Below are 24,057 nucleotides of genomic sequence, written 5' to 3'. Positions count from 1 at the left end.
GTCATCTGCATTTGTGGTTTCCGGACAAAAACTTGAGTAATCTTAGGTCAAATGTTATGAAACTTTAAACACAAGCAGAATGTTTTTGGAGATAGGGCGTAAAGGGCCAAATAAGTGTTTTTATTAAATTTGATGTAGAGCAGAGCTTTTAAGATGTTCCTTGTGACATTCCACATCTGGTATGCAACGAATTTGACACAGGTTTCACCGTTTCCGAGCTATAAAGGGCAAAAGTATGGCTCGACCTAAAAAATTGAAACTTTTTATATTTCTGGTCTGGTGTTGACATGGCCTGTTTTATGGATTCCTTATCAAATTTCCTACATATTTACCAGTCCAATTTTATCTAGGTCTTATGGTTTCCTTGCTATAAAGGGTTTAGAAGGGGGGAAATGGTCAATCATTAATTGCTCTTACATGTACATGTAGTTTATTAAAAGGGCTCAATCCAAACAAAATAATAATTTCTTAAATATCATGTCGGATTTTTATGGAATTTTTTTTTAGTTTCTTTATGAACTTTCCAGATTAATTATTATCATCATATTTGTGTTAGTTATTTTGGATTCAGAGCAATTCAGATTAAAAAGTGGTAAAAGAGGATATTGGACATAAAACTTAATTTCTTTTAAATGTCCAGTACATGACTATACTGTGTCCAGCACATTATCTTGTTCAGCATATTACTGTGTCCATGCTTGCTCAACCTTCACTAGTTCAATCTCTGCAGTAATATCATGCTGCGCTTAGCGTAGCTCTTTATTCTAGATTATATGTTAGGGCTTCTAGTGAAGCACAATTTCTTATGCACCATTAGATTTATGGTTAATGATATTTTAAGACAGGCTTTCAGTGAGGCACACCTTTTTTCTTTGTTTCAATGAAGCACTATATTTTTAGCTCACCTTGACCAAAGGTCCAGGTGAGCTATTTTCATCACTTGGCTTCCATCGTCCATCTATTGCCCGTGCATAAACTTTATCAAAAATCTTCTGGTATTGCCCTTAATTGACGGTTTTTCTCATTTTTTTTATTTTCAGCTATTATCTCAGAAACTAAAATGGATAGAAAGAAACTTTGAATTGCAAAAATGTTCATCAATATTAGATCTGCAAAAAAGTTATTATGGCTGAAATCCTCTGATGATTTCTTATAGGAGTTATTGCCCTTAACTGGTGATTTTTTAATTTTACTGTCTTTGGCCTTTATTTTAAAACCTATTATATAGATAGAGAGAAACTTTAGAAAACATATTCCCCAATAACAGATGCATAAAATAGTTAGATATGACTAAAATATTCCAGCAATATCTTATAGCAGTTGCTGCCCTTGCATGACCATTTTTTCACATATTGTACTGTTTTTGGCAACTGTTACAGATAGAAAAAAACATTTAATTGCAGAGATGTTCAAAGCGAAAAGATTTTCAAGGCTTAAATACCAGGTGAGCGATTCAGACTTCTTGGAGCCTCTTGTTGTTCTTAAAATTTTGCATGGTAGAACTCATGAATATGATTTTCTCTATAAGGTATTGTGTATCATGATCATGTTATAAGTATATGCACATTTGCAAAGGCATATGTAACTATGCCACATTAGTGTTGTCATTATTGTAGCATCAGTGTTGTCATTATTGTTGGTGTTGAAAATACATACTGATATTTCTTTTTGTTCTTCAAGTTACAGAACTTTATTTGTGTCCATATTTGTTTTCTGAATAAAGCTGTTTGGGATTTCAAGGAAATATCTTTTTTCATGTAAAATAATCTTTTGAAATTTAAAAGCAATTTCGAAGGTTATAAATTGAGTGGATATATCACATCTTAAACAAAAATATAACATACATAGATATCACTGTGACTTAAATAGTGGATAAACGGTATAATGAAAGCCAGGTGAAGTTATTGGTAAATTGTATATGTTAGCGGCAATAAGAAAAATCAGGCATTAAGCCTAAAGCCTAGTCAATAAGCTATTGACTAGTCAATTATCAGGCTTTAGGCTTATTCCCTGATATGATAGTGGTCAAAATCTTCTTATTTACTAGGCAATGATAAATAATGAAAGAAAGAAAACATTGCATTTTAATCTTTTAAAGATTGTTGTCTCTTTAACAGTAAGTAATTATTTATTATAGTGACATGTGTACAAAATCAAACTAACAAACAATAATTTTAACATGAAATAAGATACACCCGGCCCACTGGACCTATAAGTCACTTAAATTAGCTTTATCTATATACAATTTCAAGCAAAGTAAAACAACAGAAAAAAAAATCATTTTGAGTAAATGAACTGTCTACGCTTACAATAAGCTTTTAAAATAAAATTTGAAGTTTGTCTGGGAAAATATTTCACAAGTTGAATTAACTGTTCACATTTTGGTAAGGTTTTGAAAGTATCAAGTCCATTTATGTTATTGACAAGCTCAGTTCTGATATCATTGTAAAAACAACATTCGGTCAAAAAGTGTATTTCATCTTCAATTACATTGTCAGTGTCACACAAACGACATATTCTTTGATGTTTGGGTTCACCTACATAGCGGCCTGTTTCGATCCTCAAAGGGAGAATTCCACATCTGAACTGTGCCATCATAGATCTCTCAGATTTCGATAAGTTCATTTTGACGTATGGTTCAATTTGGAAGAACGATTTAAACGTTTTGTAAGTCCTCAACTTTGGTGAGTTTTCATTCATATCAAACCACTCATGTGCGTACTTTTCAACAAGAGAGTCATTTACGGTGTTAAGATCACATACGAGTTTATTACTAAATTGATGATTGAGTCCAATGTCATTCATCACAGACTTTAAATCTGAGGACCAGTTATTGTTACATCTGTTATAGTCCCACAGAAACACTTGTTTACATAATCTGTCGTCAGGCATTTTCATAAGTCTATTCCAGTATCTAACCATATGTTGAAAATGTCTATGTCGTGATGGTAACCAACCCATATCTCCGATTATTGCCGATTTAGGTGCGAACTTGTGTACACCTAAGAAGTATCTGATTGCTTTATTTTGAACATTGTCAATACAGTTGAAACCTTTAAATCCCCATATAGCAGCATTATAGTCAATAATCGGAGCCACACATGAGTAGAACAGTTTTTGAAAAGTACTAACTCCACAGTCCTTTAGCCCGTGCACTTTTGAGATTAGGGCCCCGAGGGCACGACCTCCAGCCTTAGCAAGATTATCGGCATTTGACTCGAATGTTTTCTTTTCATGAAATATCACGCCTAGATACTTATATTGTTCTGTTATTTGTAGCATATTATCACCAATTTTAAACTGGAAGGATGTTCTTGGTCTTCGTCCCGATCGAAAATGAACGACTTTAGATTTGTCCGTGTTAATGAGAACTCGCCACTTTTTACACCAGTTGTGAAGAGTATTCAGCATAAGCTGCATGTCATTCTCGTTAGTCGCAAACATAACTATGTCGTCGGCATACAATAACAGTGAAAGTTTTTTTGAATGGATATCGATACCCAACTCTAGGTTATTTATTTCCTGAACCAAGTCATTTATGAATATCGAGAATAGAGTCGGGGACAAATTATCACCTTGCTTAACTCCTGAATAGCACGTGAACCAGTCTGTCATAGTATTGTTTATTCGTATGCTTGCTGAAGTCAATGAATATATACTTTTCACAGAGTTATAAAGTTTACCATCGATATTCTTTAAGAGTAATTTATAAAGGAGCATATCACGGTCTACGAAATCGAACGCTTTCTTCAGGTCTACGAAAGTTGCTATTATATTTTGGTTATTTCGAATTATACTGTTCAGTGTAAAAACATGGTCCTCACATGATCTTTGTCGGCGGAATCCATTTTGCTCGTCTGCAAGTAAATCATTATCCTCTAAATAGGAAGTTAGACGATTGTTCATAAAAGAGCTAAACAGTTTAGATATACATGACTGTAGACACACTCCTCTATAATTCAATGGTTCTCGCTTATCGGAGGACATGTCTTTCAGGATGGGAAACAATATTGCCTTTCTCCATAAAGATGGTATCAAACTTGTATCAAATATCCATTGAAAAAGAGATAGTAGAATTGGTAAGATGTTCGGCGATTTAAGAACTTCGTATGGTATTTTATCCAAACCAGTAGCTTTTCCATTTTTCGTGGCTTTAATCACTACAGAGACCTCTTCAATAGTAATATTGGAATTTAATTCTTCGTTACATTGATATAACGGATCTAACATGTTGTTTTCTAGTAGATTTTTATGCTGTAGCGATTGTCTATAAAATTCATAATCAAAATCCTGATTTGCATTAGTGTTGTTGTACATTTTTTCAAATTCGGATTTCCATTTTTCGCAAACTTCATTTTCGTCATTAAGAATATTTCGTTCATCGTCATAAACTTCCATGGGTATTTCGGATTGTTTTCGTGGTCCCATATTACGTATTTTAGCCCAAAATTCGTTAGGGTTTTTTGTTGTCATTGTTTCAAGTTCCTCACAGAACGCATTTCGGTGCCGTCTTTCATAAAATCTCAATCTACGATCAAATAGTTTTTGTGCACTTTGGAATTGGAGCCGTTTTAATCGTTTCGAATTTGTATTTCCCGTACATTTTAAGAATGATCGCTCTTTAAAGTGCATGTCTTTCCAAAGAGTCGATAGTTCTTCATTCCAGTATGGTTTATGATTTCGGAAACGTTTTTTCGTTTTGTTGCTTGGTGCAAAGCAAAGAATTGTATCATCCATCTCCTTTAAGATAGTATCGCACAAATCCGTATATATTCCATCTATGTTGCTTTGTGTTTCACGGGTCCGTTCAATACGTGTTATAAGTGTTTGTATTGCTTGTTTCGATATATCAGAGGCGAAAAAATCGTTCGGAATCACCTTCAGTTTATATCGTTTTTTGAAAGCACTTCCTGATTTTTTACTTATACTATCGACATTAATTTGTGTGTTCATTTTAGTTTCTAGTACAGAATGATCCGGGACTTTCGAGCGGTCATTTAGGTATCCAAATAAGTCGTATTTTTCAACTATCGATCGTATGGTGCGAACCTCGAACGAAATGAATGTCTGTAAAGCTTCATGTGGAACGCATATATAATCGACAACTGACTTTCCTTTTCCCGATATGCACGTATAATTGTTTTTTGAATTATCATATCTTCCATTTAGAACGCACGTTTTAGATTCGTTCAAAAAGTCTATAAAGGCATGTCCATGTTGATTAATTGCTTTATCAATGCACGACCTTTCCGGTACAGAATCAAACTCTGAAACGTCGCTTAAGGATCCAATGCGCGCATTCAAGTCTCCGCATATAATATGAGCGTCACAGTCGTTATAAGAGTACATGATTGACAGGATATGCGCAAAGAAACTTTGTGAATCTCGTCCCCAAACTGAATTTTCCGGCGGTAGATAACAAGATATCACGGTGAAACTGAGGTCGGTACTTTTGGAAGTAAATTTTACACATAGAATACCATCGTATGTAGCGTCTATTATTTCCGAAGTATATTCCTGATTAATCCAATGTTTGACGAAAAGTCCGACACCCCCAGACCCTTTCGGTGCGTTTCTGTGAATTTCTTTTCTATTCGATCCTATCCATTTATAATTTTCTATCTCTAGTTTATCATCATTTTTCAAGTGCGTTTCGCATATACTGAATATATCGGCATCTACATTTTTAACAATCTGCTTTCGTAATAAAGAGTTATTTTCAGTCCAACCACAAACATTTAGCTGAGCTATGCTAATAGTCCAGTTGCACCGGCCGTGTACCTATTCCGAATCGTTTTGAATATCGTTTGCCTCCATCGGTACGTTTTCATTTTTCTTAAGAATGCGTCCGCTTCCCGTTATTCTGTACGAATTTCCGTGTGGTAATTCTTTCAATATTGTTCTCGCATTTGTTTCAAGAAGTCTCTCCATGCGTGATTTCGCGCCCTGGATAAACACCCGTTTATATTCATCAACTTCTTTGAGTTTATATTTATTTCGGAGAACGAGTACTTTTTGATCTGAGTTTTCGAAACTGACTTTTATCAATGCCGGTTTGTCACGAAATCGCTTTCGTAGTCTAGCTGCTGCTACAATTTTCACGTTATTTGATATATCTTCACCGATACTATTTATAATGTTATTTGCTTTTTCGGTTATATCTTCATCGTCAGAATATGGAACATTTTTAACTATAACGGTGATTTCATTGTCATTCAGTGGATCTGGCCTACGTGGATTAACATATTCCCCATTTCCACTCTTTTCCATGTAAATTATTAGTTTTTTAATACTGTTAATCCTTAACTATAGAGAGAACAGCAGATATTGCCAAAGGCCACTACACACACCAATGTACAACTAAATAAGTTTATAAGGTTCTGAGTTGTTTTCAAGTAATATTTAGTAAATGTTCTTTTCACTACTCACTTGATTTCCATTAAATGGTTTTCATTTGCTCATCTTGTGTAGTTGTGTCAACATGTCTCAATTCGAGGAAAAATTTAACGCAGAAATGAGAAATCGCTATGAGAACGGGAAAACTAGGAATATATATGCTCGTGAGAAATATAATGAAATTTTGGAACTTTTGAAAAAGGAATCGACAGCAGCAACTAAAAAGAAATCGTCGACTGAATATCACTATTCTACCAGATTTGATTTCTCTCTGTGGCTGGGATTGAGCGTCTAATAACCAAAGTACCAGAAGGTGATCACCAGGGATTTAAGTTGTTCGCGTATCTCGAAGAGCTTTTCGGTGTTTTGGAGAAAGCCCATAAAGAAACTGGACATGGGGAAGAGACAGAATGCTCAAGAAAGTCAATGAGGGGTATGCTAATGTCTCGAGGGATAGTATAGAGCTTTTTCTCGCATATTTTGAAAACTGTTGTTTGAAGAAAAAACATTTATCCAAAGGAATAGTCGTGAAGCCATTATCTTCAAGTTCAATAGTAGGTGTCAAGTTGATTTGTTGGACTTTCAATCCAATCCAGATGGTGATTTCAGATTTGTAATGGTTTTTCAAGATAATTTAACAAAGTTTTGTGTGTTAAAGGCTTTAACTTCAAAACGCGCTTCAGATGTTGCTTTCAACCTAACCGACATCTTTACTATATTTGGCGCTCCTCATATTCTGCAGAGTGACAATGGTCGAGAATTTGCAGCAGCAATCATACAAGAATTAAAACTGATGTGGCCGGATCTTGTTATCATACATGGCAAACCCCGACATCCACAGTCTCAGGGCAGTGTTGAGAGGTCCAACGCAGACATACACGATATGATTTCGGCATAGTTGCTAGATAATGACAGTACAAAGTGGTCTGTCGGTTTGAAGTTTGTCCAGTTGCAAAAGAACTCATCCTTAAACACAGGCATCGGTCGCTCTCCGTATGAATCCTTGTTTGGAAAAACCGCTACAATAGGATTGTCAGCAGCATTACCCAAGGAAGTTTTAGACAACCTTGAGAGAGAAGAAGACTTGATTTGCTTCACGTCAAAAAGGCCACCAGTAAGTGTCATATTTGACAGTACTTAGTTCTAGTACTTTAATTGTTTCTTAGTACATTTTATACTATTAATAGATTTCAAATTAAGTCTCATTCAACACAAAAAATATGGTGAACTCAATTTTTGAATTTATTTGCGCTTCTTAATGTGTCACTGATTACTGTGAAGTTACAAATGTTGTGTTACACTGTATGATCTAAACCTAATGTTAACTTCTAACACAGATTTTTAGTTCGCATCTACAAAATAGAGGGAGACTATTGGAGTACCCTCAGCGTCCACGGCTGCGTCTATGTTCACAGCCAGTTCTCAGGAACTAACCAAGCTAGAATAATATTCCTTGGCGTGCAGATGCATCATGAGGTGTTGACCTCCTTAAAAAATGAGGTCACATGACCCATATTTCATGGTCACAAAGAAGTTTTTGGTCAGAAAAGAAATGGAATATATTGAATAAATGCAAACCTGACACCAAACCCCAATCAAATTAAGCATCACATACAGAGATCGTCATCCTTTCTTCAACACGACACTGTCATTATATGGCAATCCAAATATGGCTCTTATTTAAAAAGGCAATTTAATATACGAAAATGTAATCCTTAAAAAAGACACCGTCAGACATTTCTTTAAATAACACTACATTGTGGCTGTTTTGGTTACCAATTTATGTCATCGGACCATTCTAGAAGAGGCCGAACACGAAGAGTTAATTTTGCATAACTGTGATCAAATTAATAACAGGGATGGTGATTAAATTGGAAAAAAAAAACGAAATCAGAGCGATCAATGATGGCAATAGCGGACATGATGACCATTACCTGTTGATCGAGATGTAGTACTGATATAATTTAATTACATCCTCCCCCGGCAAAAAATGTTTGGGAGTGAATAGGAATCACTCTGTCTGTCTTTCCGTCCATCTGTCCATAGACCTTGTAAGCGCATCTCTTCCAACACGGATCGTTGGATTTCAACAAAACTTCGCAGTGTGGCAGCATATCATCTGAGGATCTGAATGAAGAATTTTTTAATTGATCAGATAAATAACATGGCTGTCATTACTAAAAATAAAATATAGGGGTCAGACAAGTTTTTTTGTAAATTACTCAAAAATGAACTCATATTTCAAAATTCTGGCAATGATTAAACTGTTCAGCAGGACGAGATCTATCTGCTATCAAATTTTCATCACGATCCATGACTCGATGTTGCAGTTATCGCCCTTTAAATGTCAATTTTTTTTTTTTTTGTAATTTTCGTACTTACCAACTATTATTGTGATATCAATATAAGAACAAAAGTTGTTTAGCTCACCAAGATCTGTCAATGTACAGTATGCAGGAATCAACCTGTCTGTTTGTGCGTCCATGTGTCCGTCGGTCGGTCTGTGCATATACATTGTAAGCGCATCTCCTCCCACATGGATTGATTGATTTCAACAAAAGTTTGCAACATTGTAGCATACCATCTGAAGAGGTGCATAAAGAATATATAGCATCTAAATCAATTCTTTGAAAGAGGCAATTCAAATAAATCCTTGCTTTTGTGATTCATTGCAGTAGATGGTAGAATAAACACTCGAGTTTTGCTTTAGACAGTCCATTTTTATGAGCTGACTAAATCACCTGCTGGTGTGTCAATTTCAATTTTCCCTATATTATCCATTACATTCCCACCATTCATTATCGTTTATACTGATGCTTATTTTGTAGCACATCAATTAGAAGTTGGTTTTATGAAAATATATAGTGCTACCATTAAAACCTTTAATGCTGTACCGGTTTGTCTGTGCATAGAGTAAATTTTGAGGAGTAAAATACTGGCAATGTCCGTATGTCACATGATGATGAACCTAAGATCATCAAACAACTTCAATTCACTTATCCCGGGCACATATCTTTTTATTGAAAAAATTCTTTTGACTTATAAAACTAGTTTGATTCACTGCATATGGTTTGCATTTGTCCATTGTCAGGAAATGTAGTTATTGCGTCCAGGTGTGAAGCATAAAGTTTCATGCAATTTTCACGCCATATTGGAAAAAGATCATTATTGAAGGTATAGAAGAACCACTAATTAGTAGGCCCGGCATAAGTACACGTTATTACACAAAGTAATCCCTTCAGTATAACTTCAGAACTAGAGCAGATATTTCACCAAACTTGGGCATGAAATTGAACAATATTATCAAATGCTTCCTTATAGAATATTTTCTTTCTTTTTGCAGAGTCCTGATCTATCATTAAACATATGTATTCAGTGAAATTTCTTGCCGGAAGTTCATGTTCTCATATCACCTTATTTCTGGGAACAAGCTATCTCTAAAATGCAGTTAATGTTATGCTGATTTTGTTTCGCTTGCGGTGAAAGTCGTTTCTCGGTTTCAGCTTATATGTTAAAAACACAAATGTGACAGTTTGAAACATATGCCATCACCAATGTATCGTGCCATTTTCAGACTAAAATTCTGATTTACAATAAAAATATTTCCAAAGATGTAAAAATTTGGTCAGTTATAGAGTAGGTGAAGCTTAAACTCGACCGTTAATCTTTTGCGTTAAAGAGTAACTTGTGCTTTACGGTATATGTTCTAGCTCAGGCATTGCTGGACATCAAATAATACTTGAGCTAGTTTTTTTCAATTTCTGCCGGCATTATTTTATAATGCCGAATATCATAAGATCAACAAAACTTGAGTCATATATCTGCTTATATATCAGTAGCTCACATAGTCACAATTTTGATATATCATCAAAACATTAACTGCCATGGTTTTCTTTGTATTGTCCGACTAATATTAGTGAGTCAGTGACTACTTGTAGCTTACCGTCCAGCGGCCAATTTATATGCATATCCAGGACGACTGCATGTTAATAATTGATTATTAAATCCTGCTTTGTACTAAACCGATACGCTGAGTCCAATTTTTAACATGCTAGCTTATAAGGTAGTAGACGGCAGGAAGACATACTACCTTACTTGGACACATTATTCAGACTCCGAAACAAACAGCCTTTACTCTTACTCTTTAATGCCAAGCACATGGCGAAGAAGCAGCATGTACAAATTTTACAGTCTTTGGTTTAACAAGACCTTGGACCGAACCCACGACCTTCCGCATTCCAGGCTAGCACGCTAACCTCGAGTTCGGGCGACTAATTTTAAAAGCGTCGTCATGCCATGCCATGTACGGAAAGGGATTCGTAACTCGCTGACTTCGTATTTTCAAGTACAGTTTATAATTTGCCTTAGTCTTCGAACTGATACTTAAGCTTTTCTATTATAACCAAAACTACAGTTTGAATGAGCTTAAAGAAATGACATCTATTCATTAATGTAACTATAGGCAGAAAATAGCCGATTTTACATTATAAAATATTTTTTCTCGATACATAACACCTGTCCCGAGGTACTCACACTATGTACTGAAAGTCTGTCGGTGTACATGAATTACAGGGAAGAAATCAACAAACTGCGACCAAACAAATGTAACAAAATATAGTAATCATGCTATGTTTAATACGAATTATTTCTCTGGTCCAACAAAAATATGAAATAATTTTCAAAAAATTGAATGAAAATTATTGTTCATTTACGGTCAAGGTCGCACGACATGCACAAGAAGTACTTCAGATTCACTAAGACATACGTGCATTCCTTGCAGCACACCATCATAATTTTTTAAATAATAAATCATGTATACATACGCAGAAACAAACCTTGACTGAACATAATCATTAATGGACAAGGTTAGGCTTTTTTTTTAATCTAATTTTTTCAATATAAATTTAAAAAAATTACAAATTCTTGGCATGGAATTGAAATATATCCTTTTTGTGGCTTATGTGTAAATACAAATATGAAAGTACCTTTTTTGGTCGAAAACAATTTTTTTCTTTCAAACGTTAATTTTAGAATAGTGGGTAGAGTTGCGCCTTTCCATTTTACAAGACGTCACAGAAGTAAAATGGGTTTCTTTTTACGGTATTCATTTTATTAATAAATACCATGATGACAGACGTATAAACCTTTCATCAAATCTGAAAAATTTTGATTCAAAAACCAAATGTATAAGACAATTATGCGATGTGAACGTTTCACGAACAATTTTCGGACTTAACCTTGGATAATTACTCTTTAACGCACAAATATCTCTATAAACCGCTACTATAAACTCTAAAAATGTAGTTGTGCATCGGCTTTCTGTTTAATGGACTTTTACTTAGAGTATTTACATGCCTAAAAACAAATAAATTTGAAACCATTTATTGGAATATTTTGAAATTTATTACGCAGTTTTATCCTTAGAAATAAAGTGACGCAGCATCGACGTTCTGTGAGGCGGGGACATACGCCCTATAAACGCATAGCCCGCATAATCCAGTCTTTATATTGCGCTCAAATACGATCAATCCAATAAAGACGGAAAGAGCTTGAATTATTCGAGTTAATGGACACAGTTTTTCCTGTTTTTGTTAATAACAACGATGATAAATCGTGAATTAAATGAACTAATTGTTCCTCGATAATTACAGTTGATAAATATAAAATAAACACGATTTATTCCTATAAATATGATAATGCGTATTCATTCATACCGTCGATTTAAAGACCACAATTTTCTTATTTTGTCAGAGAAAGAAAAGCAATACGTGAACTGTTTTGACTAGACGGCTATCCTGAATTTAACTTTAGAAAAAATATATGCTTAATCAAATTGAGAATATTTTATGTACTGGCCGGACCAGTGAGCTCAACCATTTATTTTTGGCGAGACAATATAGTGTAGAAGATACCAAACTAACTTTACCGAAGGCAAATTTGTGAATCGCACTGGAAAGAACTGAACAGGAATGAGGCAAATAAAAATCAACAAAGACATGCCGACAAGAAGAGAACGCCATGAACAAAGAACATCGAAAAAAGTAAACGACAGACCCACTCACAAACAAAAGATACACCACAAACAGTACACATGTCTGACGACGGTCAATCCAGAAAAGTACTTCACATGCAATTGAATTCATAAAGTAAATTTGTGACTTGCCGTCTTTCCGGCATATATTCCATATTCCCCTTATTTTACAAAAAATAAAGCTTTAGGCAATAAAAACTCCAATGAAAAACCGGGAGCGATACCAGGTGCTCCGGAAGGGTAAGCGTATTCTCTTTCCGTTCTTGAGTAGCAACATTATTGGTGAATTTGCTTAATATATGAAGTCTACATTTCCAAATCAATACGGTTTTCTAGGGTATGAATGTCTTATTATGACTCAGGCTTTAGTTTGCAGCCATGCGTTTTTGTCATGATTTATGCTGGTCATTTGGTCCTAGTCATAAAATTTCCCGTGGCCAGGGTGTTTATTTTTTTGAACGTGTATCCCTTCCGTTGCTTTTCATATCGCCTCCCCTAGGGGGAGGTGGTATGTTGTGATCCACACCTCAGTCCGTCTGTCCGGCACACTTTTCGTTTCCAGATGATTAAAAGAAAACGCTTTAACATAGCTTTCTCAAATTTAATATGTTGCTTCATAATACAAAAAGAAGGTCAAGTTCGATTTTGACATAAATTGCTTTTGTCGTTCAAGAGTTATTTGCCCTTGATCATTTGAAAAAGTATGTTTATTTCGTTCCCATATGATTAAAAGAAAACGCTGGAACATAGTTTTCTCAAATTTTAATATGTTGTTTCATAATATAAAAGGAATGTCAAGTCGATTTTGACCTAAATTGCCTATGTCGTTAAAGAGTTATTTTCCTTGATCGTTTGAAAAAGCATGTTTATTTCGTTTCCATATGATTAAAAGAAAATGTTTTTACAGAGGTTTCTCAAATTTTAATATATTGTTTCATAATATAAAATGAAGGTCAAGTTCGATTTTGACCAACATTGCTTTATGTCATTTAAAATTAAACCAAATAAAACCAAAATAAAAGAAAAAAAGAAAAAAAAATACTCATGTAATACCTTTATAACAAGTTTAATCAAATGTGTATATGAAGGAAAAGTCTAGTCATGGTCATGACCAGTAGGGTTCCAGATTTACTCAGTACTAAATTGGCTAAAGTTCCATTGATAATGCTTAGCCGAGGCTGACCACAAGCTTTCATGATTAAAAAAACAATCATGTCTAACCATGACCTTGAACTTCATCACACGATTTTGAGAATTAGTATGATTCGCGATCTTAGTAAAGTACTGTCATTTTACATAATCTAATTAAGACCCACCGATGAATGTTGAGTCTAGGCTGCCAACAAACTTTTATGACTACAAAAAACCAAGAAAGTCACATCACGACCTTAAACTTCCTGTCATGACCTTGAAAATAAATACTACCATTGTACCAATTTTGTATAGGATCCATTGATAATTGTCGATGCTAGGCTGCCAAGAAGATTTTATGACTTCAAAAACAACAAACTCCACCGTGACCTTCAACTGCAACGCTTGATCCTGAAAATCTAAAACAAAAATAGATCTTATCAAGTATTATCATTGAACAAAATTTTGTAAAGATCCATAAAAAAAATTATTGAGTCAAGGCGTATATACATACAAAGTATACAGAATTCAACAAAATTTGGAATGCTGTCCTTTTTATTTTCATTATTTTCTATGACATATCATTTCTTTGCAAGAGACCTATTATCAACCAAAATATGAAACTGAAAATAATCTGAAAAGTTTTTATTTATTTTATTTTGTTAAACATATGTACAACCCAAGAAATTGACAAATATTAACGTAGCAAATGATAGTGTAAAAGGAAGTCTACCGAAGGAGACTTTTATCTGCTCTGAGAGTAGTGTAGAGTTGAGAGTATTTCTGCAATTCAAATTCAGCAAACACACACTGCATTGTACCTCGACAAGGTAAATTATGCAGGTCATGATATTATCAACTTAAAAAGGCAAGAAACAATGCAGATTGTTCTATCAAATTGTAAATTAATATTTTGTCGGACAGTCTAACCTTCCTTTTTATACATCGTATATTAGTAAAAACGATTTTAAGTTTTTTTTTATTGTTGTTCGAACAGTACTATATATAATTTATTGACAGTGAAATTGTGGATCCAACAACTGCACACGGAACATATTTCGTAGCTGCATATACAAATTAGTGGCAGTATAGGGGTCTGCTGGTTGATGCAGACGATTTTCTCGCATTAAAATGCATGCAAGATCAAAAACGTCTTTGTCACAAATGTCTTCTGGAAAAATACACTCCTCCATATCTATCCAATTTTCTGTGTATTGTATGCAAGTTAATGTAGGCGATACCTGCATAAATGTACAAGACAAAAATATGAAAAAAGGGGGAAATCTCAAGAGAGCGCATTAAAAAAAAAACAAAAAAACAAAAATAAAAGTAATTCTAAACTAGTAATACTGTGTTGGGATACCAACACAAAGTCGCCCAAACCTCCTGTTGGACCCTGTTTCCATGGCAACCAGAATTCCAATACTTGATGGTACCAATATTTTTGGTCCTCAACCTTCCTATAAAATTTGGTAGCATTTGGAAAAAAATTAACCAATTTCAGTTTTTTTTTTATATGTTTGCACCGTTTCCATGGAAACCAGAATTCCATTATTTGGATGCACCCCTACTCATGATGCCCAGGCACCAACCTTCCTATGACGTTTCATGACTTTTGGAATCTCAGTGTCCCAAAAATCTGGCGGAAACGTTCAGGGTTAAGAAAGAGAAATAATAATAATAATAATAATAATAATAATAATAATAATAAATAAATAATAATAATAATAAGAAACGAGGTAAAAACAATAAGTCTTTCAACTTCGTTTGGGCGACTTAATTAGATGTGTCGGGACGACACGAATGCCCCTGCCGGCAAAACAGACGACCCCGGGCTGTACTAGAGGTACATACTTTTGCCAACATCTGATGCCAATTTAAGTGTGACACTATGTTGACATTGGTTTGTAAATTTGTTTATCCTGCACTTCAATATACACCCCTTCGATTAGTACTGCCGGTTGAGGAAATTCAGTGACCATACTTCCATATCCCAGACACAGTTATGGTTAACCTTCCTAATACATGTAAAACGTTCAATAATGAAAGCATTGGTATTACTCAAAGAAAGACAGAGAGAGAGAGCGATTAGTCCACAAGGAACGACCAATGCAATGACAACAAATAATAAATAAAATGTTATAGCTTATTTTTCCTATAAGACATAAACATAGCATCAAATGGAAATGTAATTCTAGTTATCTTTTTCCACAATTTTCATACCTTTAAAAGATGCATGAAACAAAACTGGAGAAGGTTTTTGTCGACGAAATCCCCTGTGTAAAAGCCATCTTTCTTAAAAGTTTGAAAAAGTGAGATCCAGTAATCCGTATCTTTCTTTCGAAGTAAACTCCACCAACTTTCGATACGCTGGTTATGTTGGCTACTACCATATATGAACGGATTCCGGTCATTTCGATGAAAAAATGATTGCATCTCAGCCGTGTGTATGTTTTCGGTCCCCAAGACACCACGCATTCTCAACGGCACTCCATTATTTTCTATTACTGCTTGTTCTGCCAACATGAAGCCAAATAATATACCTAGAATAACCGTTAATACACCCATTTATACAAAATCCAAAGGACTTCAACTTATCATAAGAGTCCAGATGCCATATGAAATGTGGACCTTGTCCATTATAATCCCGTCGTTTGAGCCTTCGTTTCAATCTGTTATGGACACCATCAGGATTTAAAACACGCATTAAATGTCGTACTGTTTCTTTGCAAACATTTCAGATGCATCATCCATCGGTATCCATTCAACTGTCCGGACTTATTTACTTGATCGTGAATAAACATAGCTACATCTAGTATATCGGAGAATTTTTTTCTTCTGAATAATCTAAAACTAGCCAAAAGTCTTTCAAGGTGACACAAAGATTTGGAAATTCCATGTTTCTCGTGTAAGATTTCCACTATTTCCTTGTAGTTAAGACCAAGATGGAAATAAACAAAAATAAGCTGATTCCTTCCTTGCATTGCGTCCATTTATATACATGATAAAGTGAAGAAGTTATATTAGGAGCAATGTTTAATGCTTTTTAGTTTTGCAGTATTTTTATATATGTGTATGTCAGACTGCATGTGATGACACTCTTAATATGATTTTTAATTCGACCATTTTTTTTCTGTTTATGACTTCGTGCAAATAAAGTAAAATTTGTACATGTACATAAACAATATAATTTTAATAACCTTCATACTTTATACTTATGACTTTATTTACATGTTATTGTGTGTAAATAAATTGTGAACTGTACAAGTACGACGGGTCCGTCAAGTCTACATTTGTTAAATCAAGTATGTTTTATACATGTATAGAAGTACATTAAGGGCAACCCGGTTAACTGGCTTTTGAAATCATGTATGTATTATCTTAACTTGACAAACCTTTGATTATTTTTCAGCTTTCTGTATATATGTGCATGTATTTGTATTAATCAAGAGCCTCCCTCAGTATTATTTCTCCATTGAGAATGGTAAATTTTGATTTTCAACATTGAGTTTTAGCATAATAAATTGAGAAATAGTTTCGGAGATGTAACTGAGGTTGCACATGTAATTATAATCTCCTTTTCTGAGTTCATTTCATTATGATATTGTACACATGTGTACATACAAGTTAAAATACATCGCACATGCAATGTTCTTTAAACATGTTTTACAGCCATAGTGATGTCAGATGATGTTTTACAACCATAGTGATGTCAGATGATGTTTTACAGACATAGTGATGTCAGATGATGTTTTCCTTAGAATATTCAATAGACATTTATTTTGAATTGCACGGTTAGATTTACTGTATATGATTATAGATGTAGAGTAACACCATACACTCAACAAATGCAGGCATTGATATACAACTACATGTATGTTAAAAAACACATTTTTGATTATTTTGTGAAATATTAAAAGTAAATGTCTACTCTTTTTCTTATATTTGCAGATAGACAAATATGGATGACATTAATACTACACACGTAAAACTAAGTTTTATTAAATTGTGAAGATTTACAGGATTTAATGAAACAGAGATTTTAAAGAACAGTCAGTGACAGTGTTTTGAAATGCTTCAATTGTACATACAGTTTATTTTGGTTCTGAAACCAAACGATACTGGCAGTGCTTCTGGATATATTTTATACAGCTGCAAAACAAGTACTATAGTATACAGTTTCAGTCCAAGGAAACATTTTTCAGGCTACAACTGTATTTAACTATTTAGAAGTTGATCAAAATTGATTGATACAAGATTTAATTGAAATATTGATTTTGAAGTGTTAACTGTGAGCCAGTATCGATGGATTTAGCCTTGAAGTCCTTCATATACCGGTATTGTAATTTGTTTCATAAGAATTTCGAATGTTATCTGTTAAGTACATGGCTGTAAGTGGGAATTTTTTTCCATTAAGCAGATTTATTCTCTTTTGCTAGAGAACTGTTTAACTAGGACTAATGTAAAAACAAAGACTTTATGTAAATTCTTAGCAAATCACACACTATCAAGTTGGAAGAGTAATGGACAGGCTTTTTAGGGAATTGAAAATGAAGCATTCCCAAACCCCGAATTAGCCATGTTTAACATCACCATAAGGTGGTAAAATTTACATTGAATATTTCGGATAACTGATATCCTTCTTCAGCATAAAACTCACAACTCATAACTATATGATTTTACTGACTACTTAAGAAATGTTCTTATTTGATTTTGAGTTTATGTCCCTTACCATTTTAAAATAAAGGCCATCCATGTAACTGACATACACCACAATGTAGGTTTCTGTTATAAGTCTAAAAAAACTGAGTCCAGAATTTTATCAAGCTAACCTGTATAAAGTGAAATGGCCAATCTTTAACATGACATAGCAAGTTCAACACATCCATGCAAATACACCTTCAAGAAAGAAGCATTGTAATATGTTTATGACTTGTCTTATGGCAATCCATAGTGGAATCTGGGATATTTATCAACATGTGCATAATTCAATTATTGATATCAATAAATGGAGAAGTTTTCTAGACAATGCAATCAGGTTCTAGACAAAACGTATGCATGTTAAAATTTGCTCTTCGGGCAATACCATTCTGCGTCCATACTTGCCCCTCGGGCAATGTTAGTCTGTGTCCAGACTTGTTTATTAAAGAAAGAATATGTTAACATAATGATGAACACTTTGGGGATTGGAAAACAAGTGACTCAGCACTTTTATAAATTTCTTTCCCATAATACAATATAAGATACGGCAATATACACAAAAATGATAATATAATAAGTACAATAAGAAAAAAAATAGAGATGACCAACTACTAATATAATTACCAACTATAGAGACATAAATATTCAGACACACAAGACCCAATATAACAAATGACACTGATATCAGCCAAACCTTTTTTGAGTTTAATATACACTAATGTATGATTAGAAAGTTTTCTAAGTTCTCATTATCTGACAAAGAGGCATCACCATATAGTAACAGGGTGATATGTCAGACGATCAAGCATACTACGCCTCTGTATGTCAAATCTAGAACATACAAACAAGAAGTGTTCAGAGGTCTCAGCTTGTTTACATGCGCAAAATGGATCGTCAAGTCAGTTTTTCTTATACATATGATCGTTTAAGCAGCGGATTACCGTCTTAATTTAACGGACGTTTCTTTTTAACTATTCATTCTGTCTATAACAAAGAGTTTATCAGTTCTGTAATTTTGTTATCGCTCGTCGTGTTCTTGTCAAGTCAGAATGTGGTAGCTTAGATTTATATATACTTCATATTTTAACTAAAATTATAATTTATTAGACCACAACTTTTTTTCAGCTTGCTCGCCAGAATTGAAGGAGAAATTTCTTCAAGGAAATGCTTGTTTTATAGTTACTACATGTATATAGTAATATCAAACGCAGTTATTTTGGTTTTTTGAATTTTATATCTGGGATCACCTTTTCTTGTTTTTGTTATACTACTTAATAGTCGTACGGGGCGCCGAATGGGACTTTTTGTAATCAAAATCAATTTGTGTACACAAAATTGAATACCGTCATGCATAGCAGAATCATTATTGTCGTACAAAACTATGTTACACAGACTTGTTTTATGATCACTTCATTTTGTAATGACGAAATTCATTTTTTAGACAAAATTCAATTTTGTGAGACAAAAGTCTATTTTGTGTCACAAAATTCAATACTTCGAGCAAGGGAATATCATATGGTTGATGCGATATTACTTACCTTTACAGATTTCGAAGTAATGGAAACCTGCGTCTGCGAGACCCGCGGTTACTATATCCAATGGGAAACCTTCTTACAAAATCGTGATGAGAGAATTCATTTGCATATTCAAAGAATTCTATAAACTAATTTGCATACAAAATTGACATTGTAACACAAAATAGACAGAACTGAATTTTGTGACACAGAAGTGAAGTTTTTGACACAGAATTAACTTTTGTAATACAAAATTGAAAATTTGTAGTATGTTATAAATTTTGTTAATCTGAACTCATTTTCGTTGAACAAAATTCACCTTTGTCTGTATAAAATTGAATTTGAGTATCGTACAAAACCACACGAGTCCCATTCGGCGCCCCGTAATACGGGCTGCATTTATATTTGATGGTAAAAGCAAGCCTCTATGGTTTGTCCGTTTAACTGGTGCATATTCCCTATGTTTTTTTTTAATATTTATCAAATAGTTTTGTTTTTGTCTTTTCTTTTGTGCGTTATGACCATATGAAGGTCGTTAGAAGCTTCCCTGTGCTTGACTATTTTTATTAAGTACTTATTTTTCTTGGTATTGAACTGTATGTTAGGAAAATACAATATTCATGTTTACTTCGCTGTGTGTTTTGCAGAATATATTAATTGTAGCATACGTGTAGGATTTACCGACTGCAAAACCAAAACCACTGAAACACCGAGGCTTAAAATTCGTTCACGTCACTGTGATGTATTTGGTTGCCTTTTGTGGACTGCAGTCTTTCTGGTATATATTCAATATATTTTTTTAACCAACAAAAACATGAACATTTATAATTAAAAGTTAAAGATTCGAGTTACAGTTAGAGTTGACGTGTGAGTTACAATTCCAGTAAGCTTGAGTAACTGGAGTTTCTTTACGGTGGGGTTAGATCATCTCTTCTTATTTTACTTTTTTTTATAAAATTAAGTCCAATAACCCACTCCAGAAGTATCAGAAAAAAATTAGTTTAACAATATGGTAAAAATAGAATATTGAAGTGGAAATTAAAAATATTCCCCCTTTTACGGTTATATATAATAATTGTAACCCTAAAACGAAAAAGATTGTGCCTGAATTGAGCAAATATGTTAAAAAGAGTAATCAAGGGAGCCAAGATTCTAGTGGAAATAAAAAAAACATAAAATAACCAAAACAATACATACAAAGTAACAAAAGTAAATGAGCAACTCGGAATCCACCAAAAACTTGGAGCATGGACCAGGTGCACCGGTAGGGTAAGCGTCCTTTGCTTTTCTAGAAACACCAGCCTATTTGCTTATAAAAAGCCAAGGCACATCGTTATCGTAATTATAAATGCTCAAAATGCAAAACGTCAGTTCTAAAGTGTGAATCATTATGTAACCTGTTTTATTTGGTTGGGGTGATATATTTTTAACTATCTTTGTTAATTCGTACAAAAAATAAGCTTTTCAATTTCTTGGTTTCATAATGTAAAAAAAATTGATTATCTATAGGATGATATCAACGGCTTAAAACGTTTTGGTCCAGCAATGACTTGCAGCGTCAGTTTATGCGACTTTTATTGAAAGTTGAAAATCACCAAAGGATGTGTACCGAAAGATCCCCCAAAAGTTTAAATTGGTTCTGAACAGTACATATATTACGCTTTATTTTAATTTGTCGGTGGATTTAGGGGTATATATTTTGAATTTAACTAAAAACGTTAGTATTACTGTAACTTTCTTGGTAACACACATTAATCCAACAGGCCAAGGTAAAATAGTCTTCATACGCATGCCCAAGGAAAAAGGACACGCATTTTACTCGGAGCTTAAAATTTGTGATTTTTATGTGAAAATGACATTTTTCATGAACTAATTTTTACGCAACAACCTCCAGGGATGTAAGTTTAGAATCGCTAGTGAGGCTGCGGGAAAAAATCGTCGGTTATTATGAGTTAGAATTTGAATTTGAAGATTCGAATTGTATGAAGTGAACACATCTCATTAGTAAACAATAAACCTAAATACGTCATTCCATGGTTGCCATATTTTATGTTTGTAAACAATCAGCGTTGTAAAACTTAGCTGAAAAATGAATCCCAATGATTCAAATACAGAAAACATACATCCCATACGTTTTCGAAGGGAAAGTAAACCATTTCCTCCTGAAAGACCTGATTGTCGTCTCCCTCCAACTACATCATCCATGATAGTACTGACGACTTCCAATCATACCAACCTACATATACACCTCCTAGTATGTGCCATCCACATATGCAGCCGTCAACATTTATGCTACATCCAGCAGACTTAGCCGCTATTTCACAACAAATTAAAATTGCAATCAAAGACGAACTTACCCAACATATTAGATCATTGGTCAAGGAGGAAATTCATGAATGCCTAAACGAAACGATTCAGCTCCTTCAAAACCAATTAAACACTCTTCGAACAGAAAATCCTCAACTCAAACCGGACATTGACTCGTTAGAGCAATATGGAAGGCGCGAACTTATACGAGTGAACGGTGTTACAGAGTCAGCAGACGAAAATAGCACCGAGATAGTCAAAACAATTGTCAAGTCAATCATTCCAAATCTAAATGAGGGAGAAATAATCAGATCACATCGAGTCGGAAATCCGAACAAGAAAACACAAAACCCAAGACAAATAATTAATCGATTAATAGACAAAACTACAAAACAGAAAATACTTAAGGCCAGTAAAAACCTGAAAGATAGTGAGCACTACACCCTTATCCTCTGACCAAGACGCGTAATAGCATAGCGTACAGAGCTCGCCAGCTCAAGAACAAAAAGTTTCTGTCTCATACATGGACAATAGACGGGAAAATTTTCATTAAGTTTCAAAGTGGGAAAATCGTCACAATAACAACTGACAATGCTTTGAAACGAATCATCGCCGAAAACTTTCCAGAGGCACTTGCGATAGCTTACCCACCACCAAAATCAGAAATAGTCACTCAGTCGTTTGCAGATGCAGTACGCCGATAGGAAATTTTACCCTCAATACACTAAAAGAACTTTTTGAGTACGTGTTTCAAGTCGAATGTATAAATAAAATAAACTGCTTACTTAATATACTATAAATCCATACGTCTACCGTTATTTTTTTTATTACAATTGTCATTTTTTATATGTTTAATAATTTTCTATGTCGTAGTAAAATCAGTTAATCAAGCGTAACTAATCATCCCCTAGTCAAGTGACATTTATTTCCTTCCATTCGTGCTATTTATAAATTTGTACACTTAGTCATAGACCTGTAATTAAATTTAATGATAGGTCTCTGACTTCAAGCAAATGTAGGTCCACAGTAAACTCGTTATTATGATCTTTTACGGTAAATCTTGAAAATTTAATTTATGATAAAGACTTAAGTACTTACCATTTATTTATATGAACGTATTTGTATTCCATAATCAAAGTCTATTTTTCAATTTTTTATTGAATTATATCCTATTATCCTGAGATAACATCCCTGGGGTGTTGATTTTGCCTTTTGCTATACATCCAAGATGCAGATGTTCTTACTCTGCTTCATTATATTTTGTACATTCACTTTCTCTTCTTTTAATAGAAACTTTTTACACATGACTATGTCTTGCCTCCTTTTTATCCTTATTTATCCTTCACAACTTCTTTTATCTGAGGTGCAGTTATTGTATATATATCCGATACTGCATGTATTATTTTTGAACTTGAATGAGATATATAAACATCACTGAATATTACAAAATGTGTGCGTAAAACCCGCTCTTCCGGATTCTTTTCACACCTTTTTGTTGTTGCATAATAATTAATCATGGGTATATGTATAGAGCAATACCGCATTAGTGGGTAATTTTGTGATGACCCAAAAACTCGGTCCAAAAATTTCATTGAATGTAAATGAAGTGCTGTTTGTGTATGTAGTATTTTTTAGTATAGATAAAAACCATGCACTTAGATTTTTACTCTTGCTGTATTGCAATGCTTTTGTTATTGAAAGAGCCAAGTGTAATTCGGAAAACATTTTTTGTTCTAAGTACATGTATGTGGACCCGACCAATATTGTAAACATTTCCTTTGTCATTTTTTATTATTCAAATGCTACTTATTATATCGGGACTGGAAACTAATCCTGGTCAATTTATTGATGGTAGTGAGACTGACTCACAAGGTGATATCTCTGAATTCTCAGATGTTTCAAGCTTATTTGAAACATCTTGTTTGCATTTAAACATCCAAAGTATAGTTCCAAAGCTAGATGTAATAACTGCTGAAT

The 24,057-nt window shown here is 33.9% G+C and overlaps 1 protein-coding gene across 1 annotated transcript; it reads right to left on the bottom strand.

The window, feature by feature from the left end:
* Window positions 1-2,070: 2,070 nt before the first annotated feature.
* On the bottom strand, window positions 2,071-23,566 carry LOC148620849 (uncharacterized). The gene is made up of 3 exons (XM_088574685.1): window positions 23,179-23,566; window positions 13,861-13,977; window positions 2,071-8,523 (listed from the first exon to the last, which is right to left on the bottom strand). Exon 3 carries the CDS (start codon window positions 5,347-5,349, stop codon window positions 2,278-2,280), a length of 3,072 nt encoding a protein of 1,023 aa, XP_088430811.1. The 5' UTR covers window positions 5,350-8,523; window positions 13,861-13,977; window positions 23,179-23,566; the 3' UTR covers window positions 2,071-2,277.
* Window positions 23,567-24,057: the final 491 nt, after the last annotated feature.

This window comes from Perna viridis, chromosome 3, assembly GCF_037379345.1.
Source record: "Perna viridis isolate PV_CMFRI_1.1 ecotype Kerala chromosome 3, ASM3737934v1, whole genome shotgun sequence".
NCBI classification, from domain to species: domain Eukaryota; kingdom Metazoa; phylum Mollusca; class Bivalvia; order Mytilida; family Mytilidae; genus Perna; species Perna viridis.
This window is presented reverse-complemented; position numbering and strand designations above follow the sequence as displayed.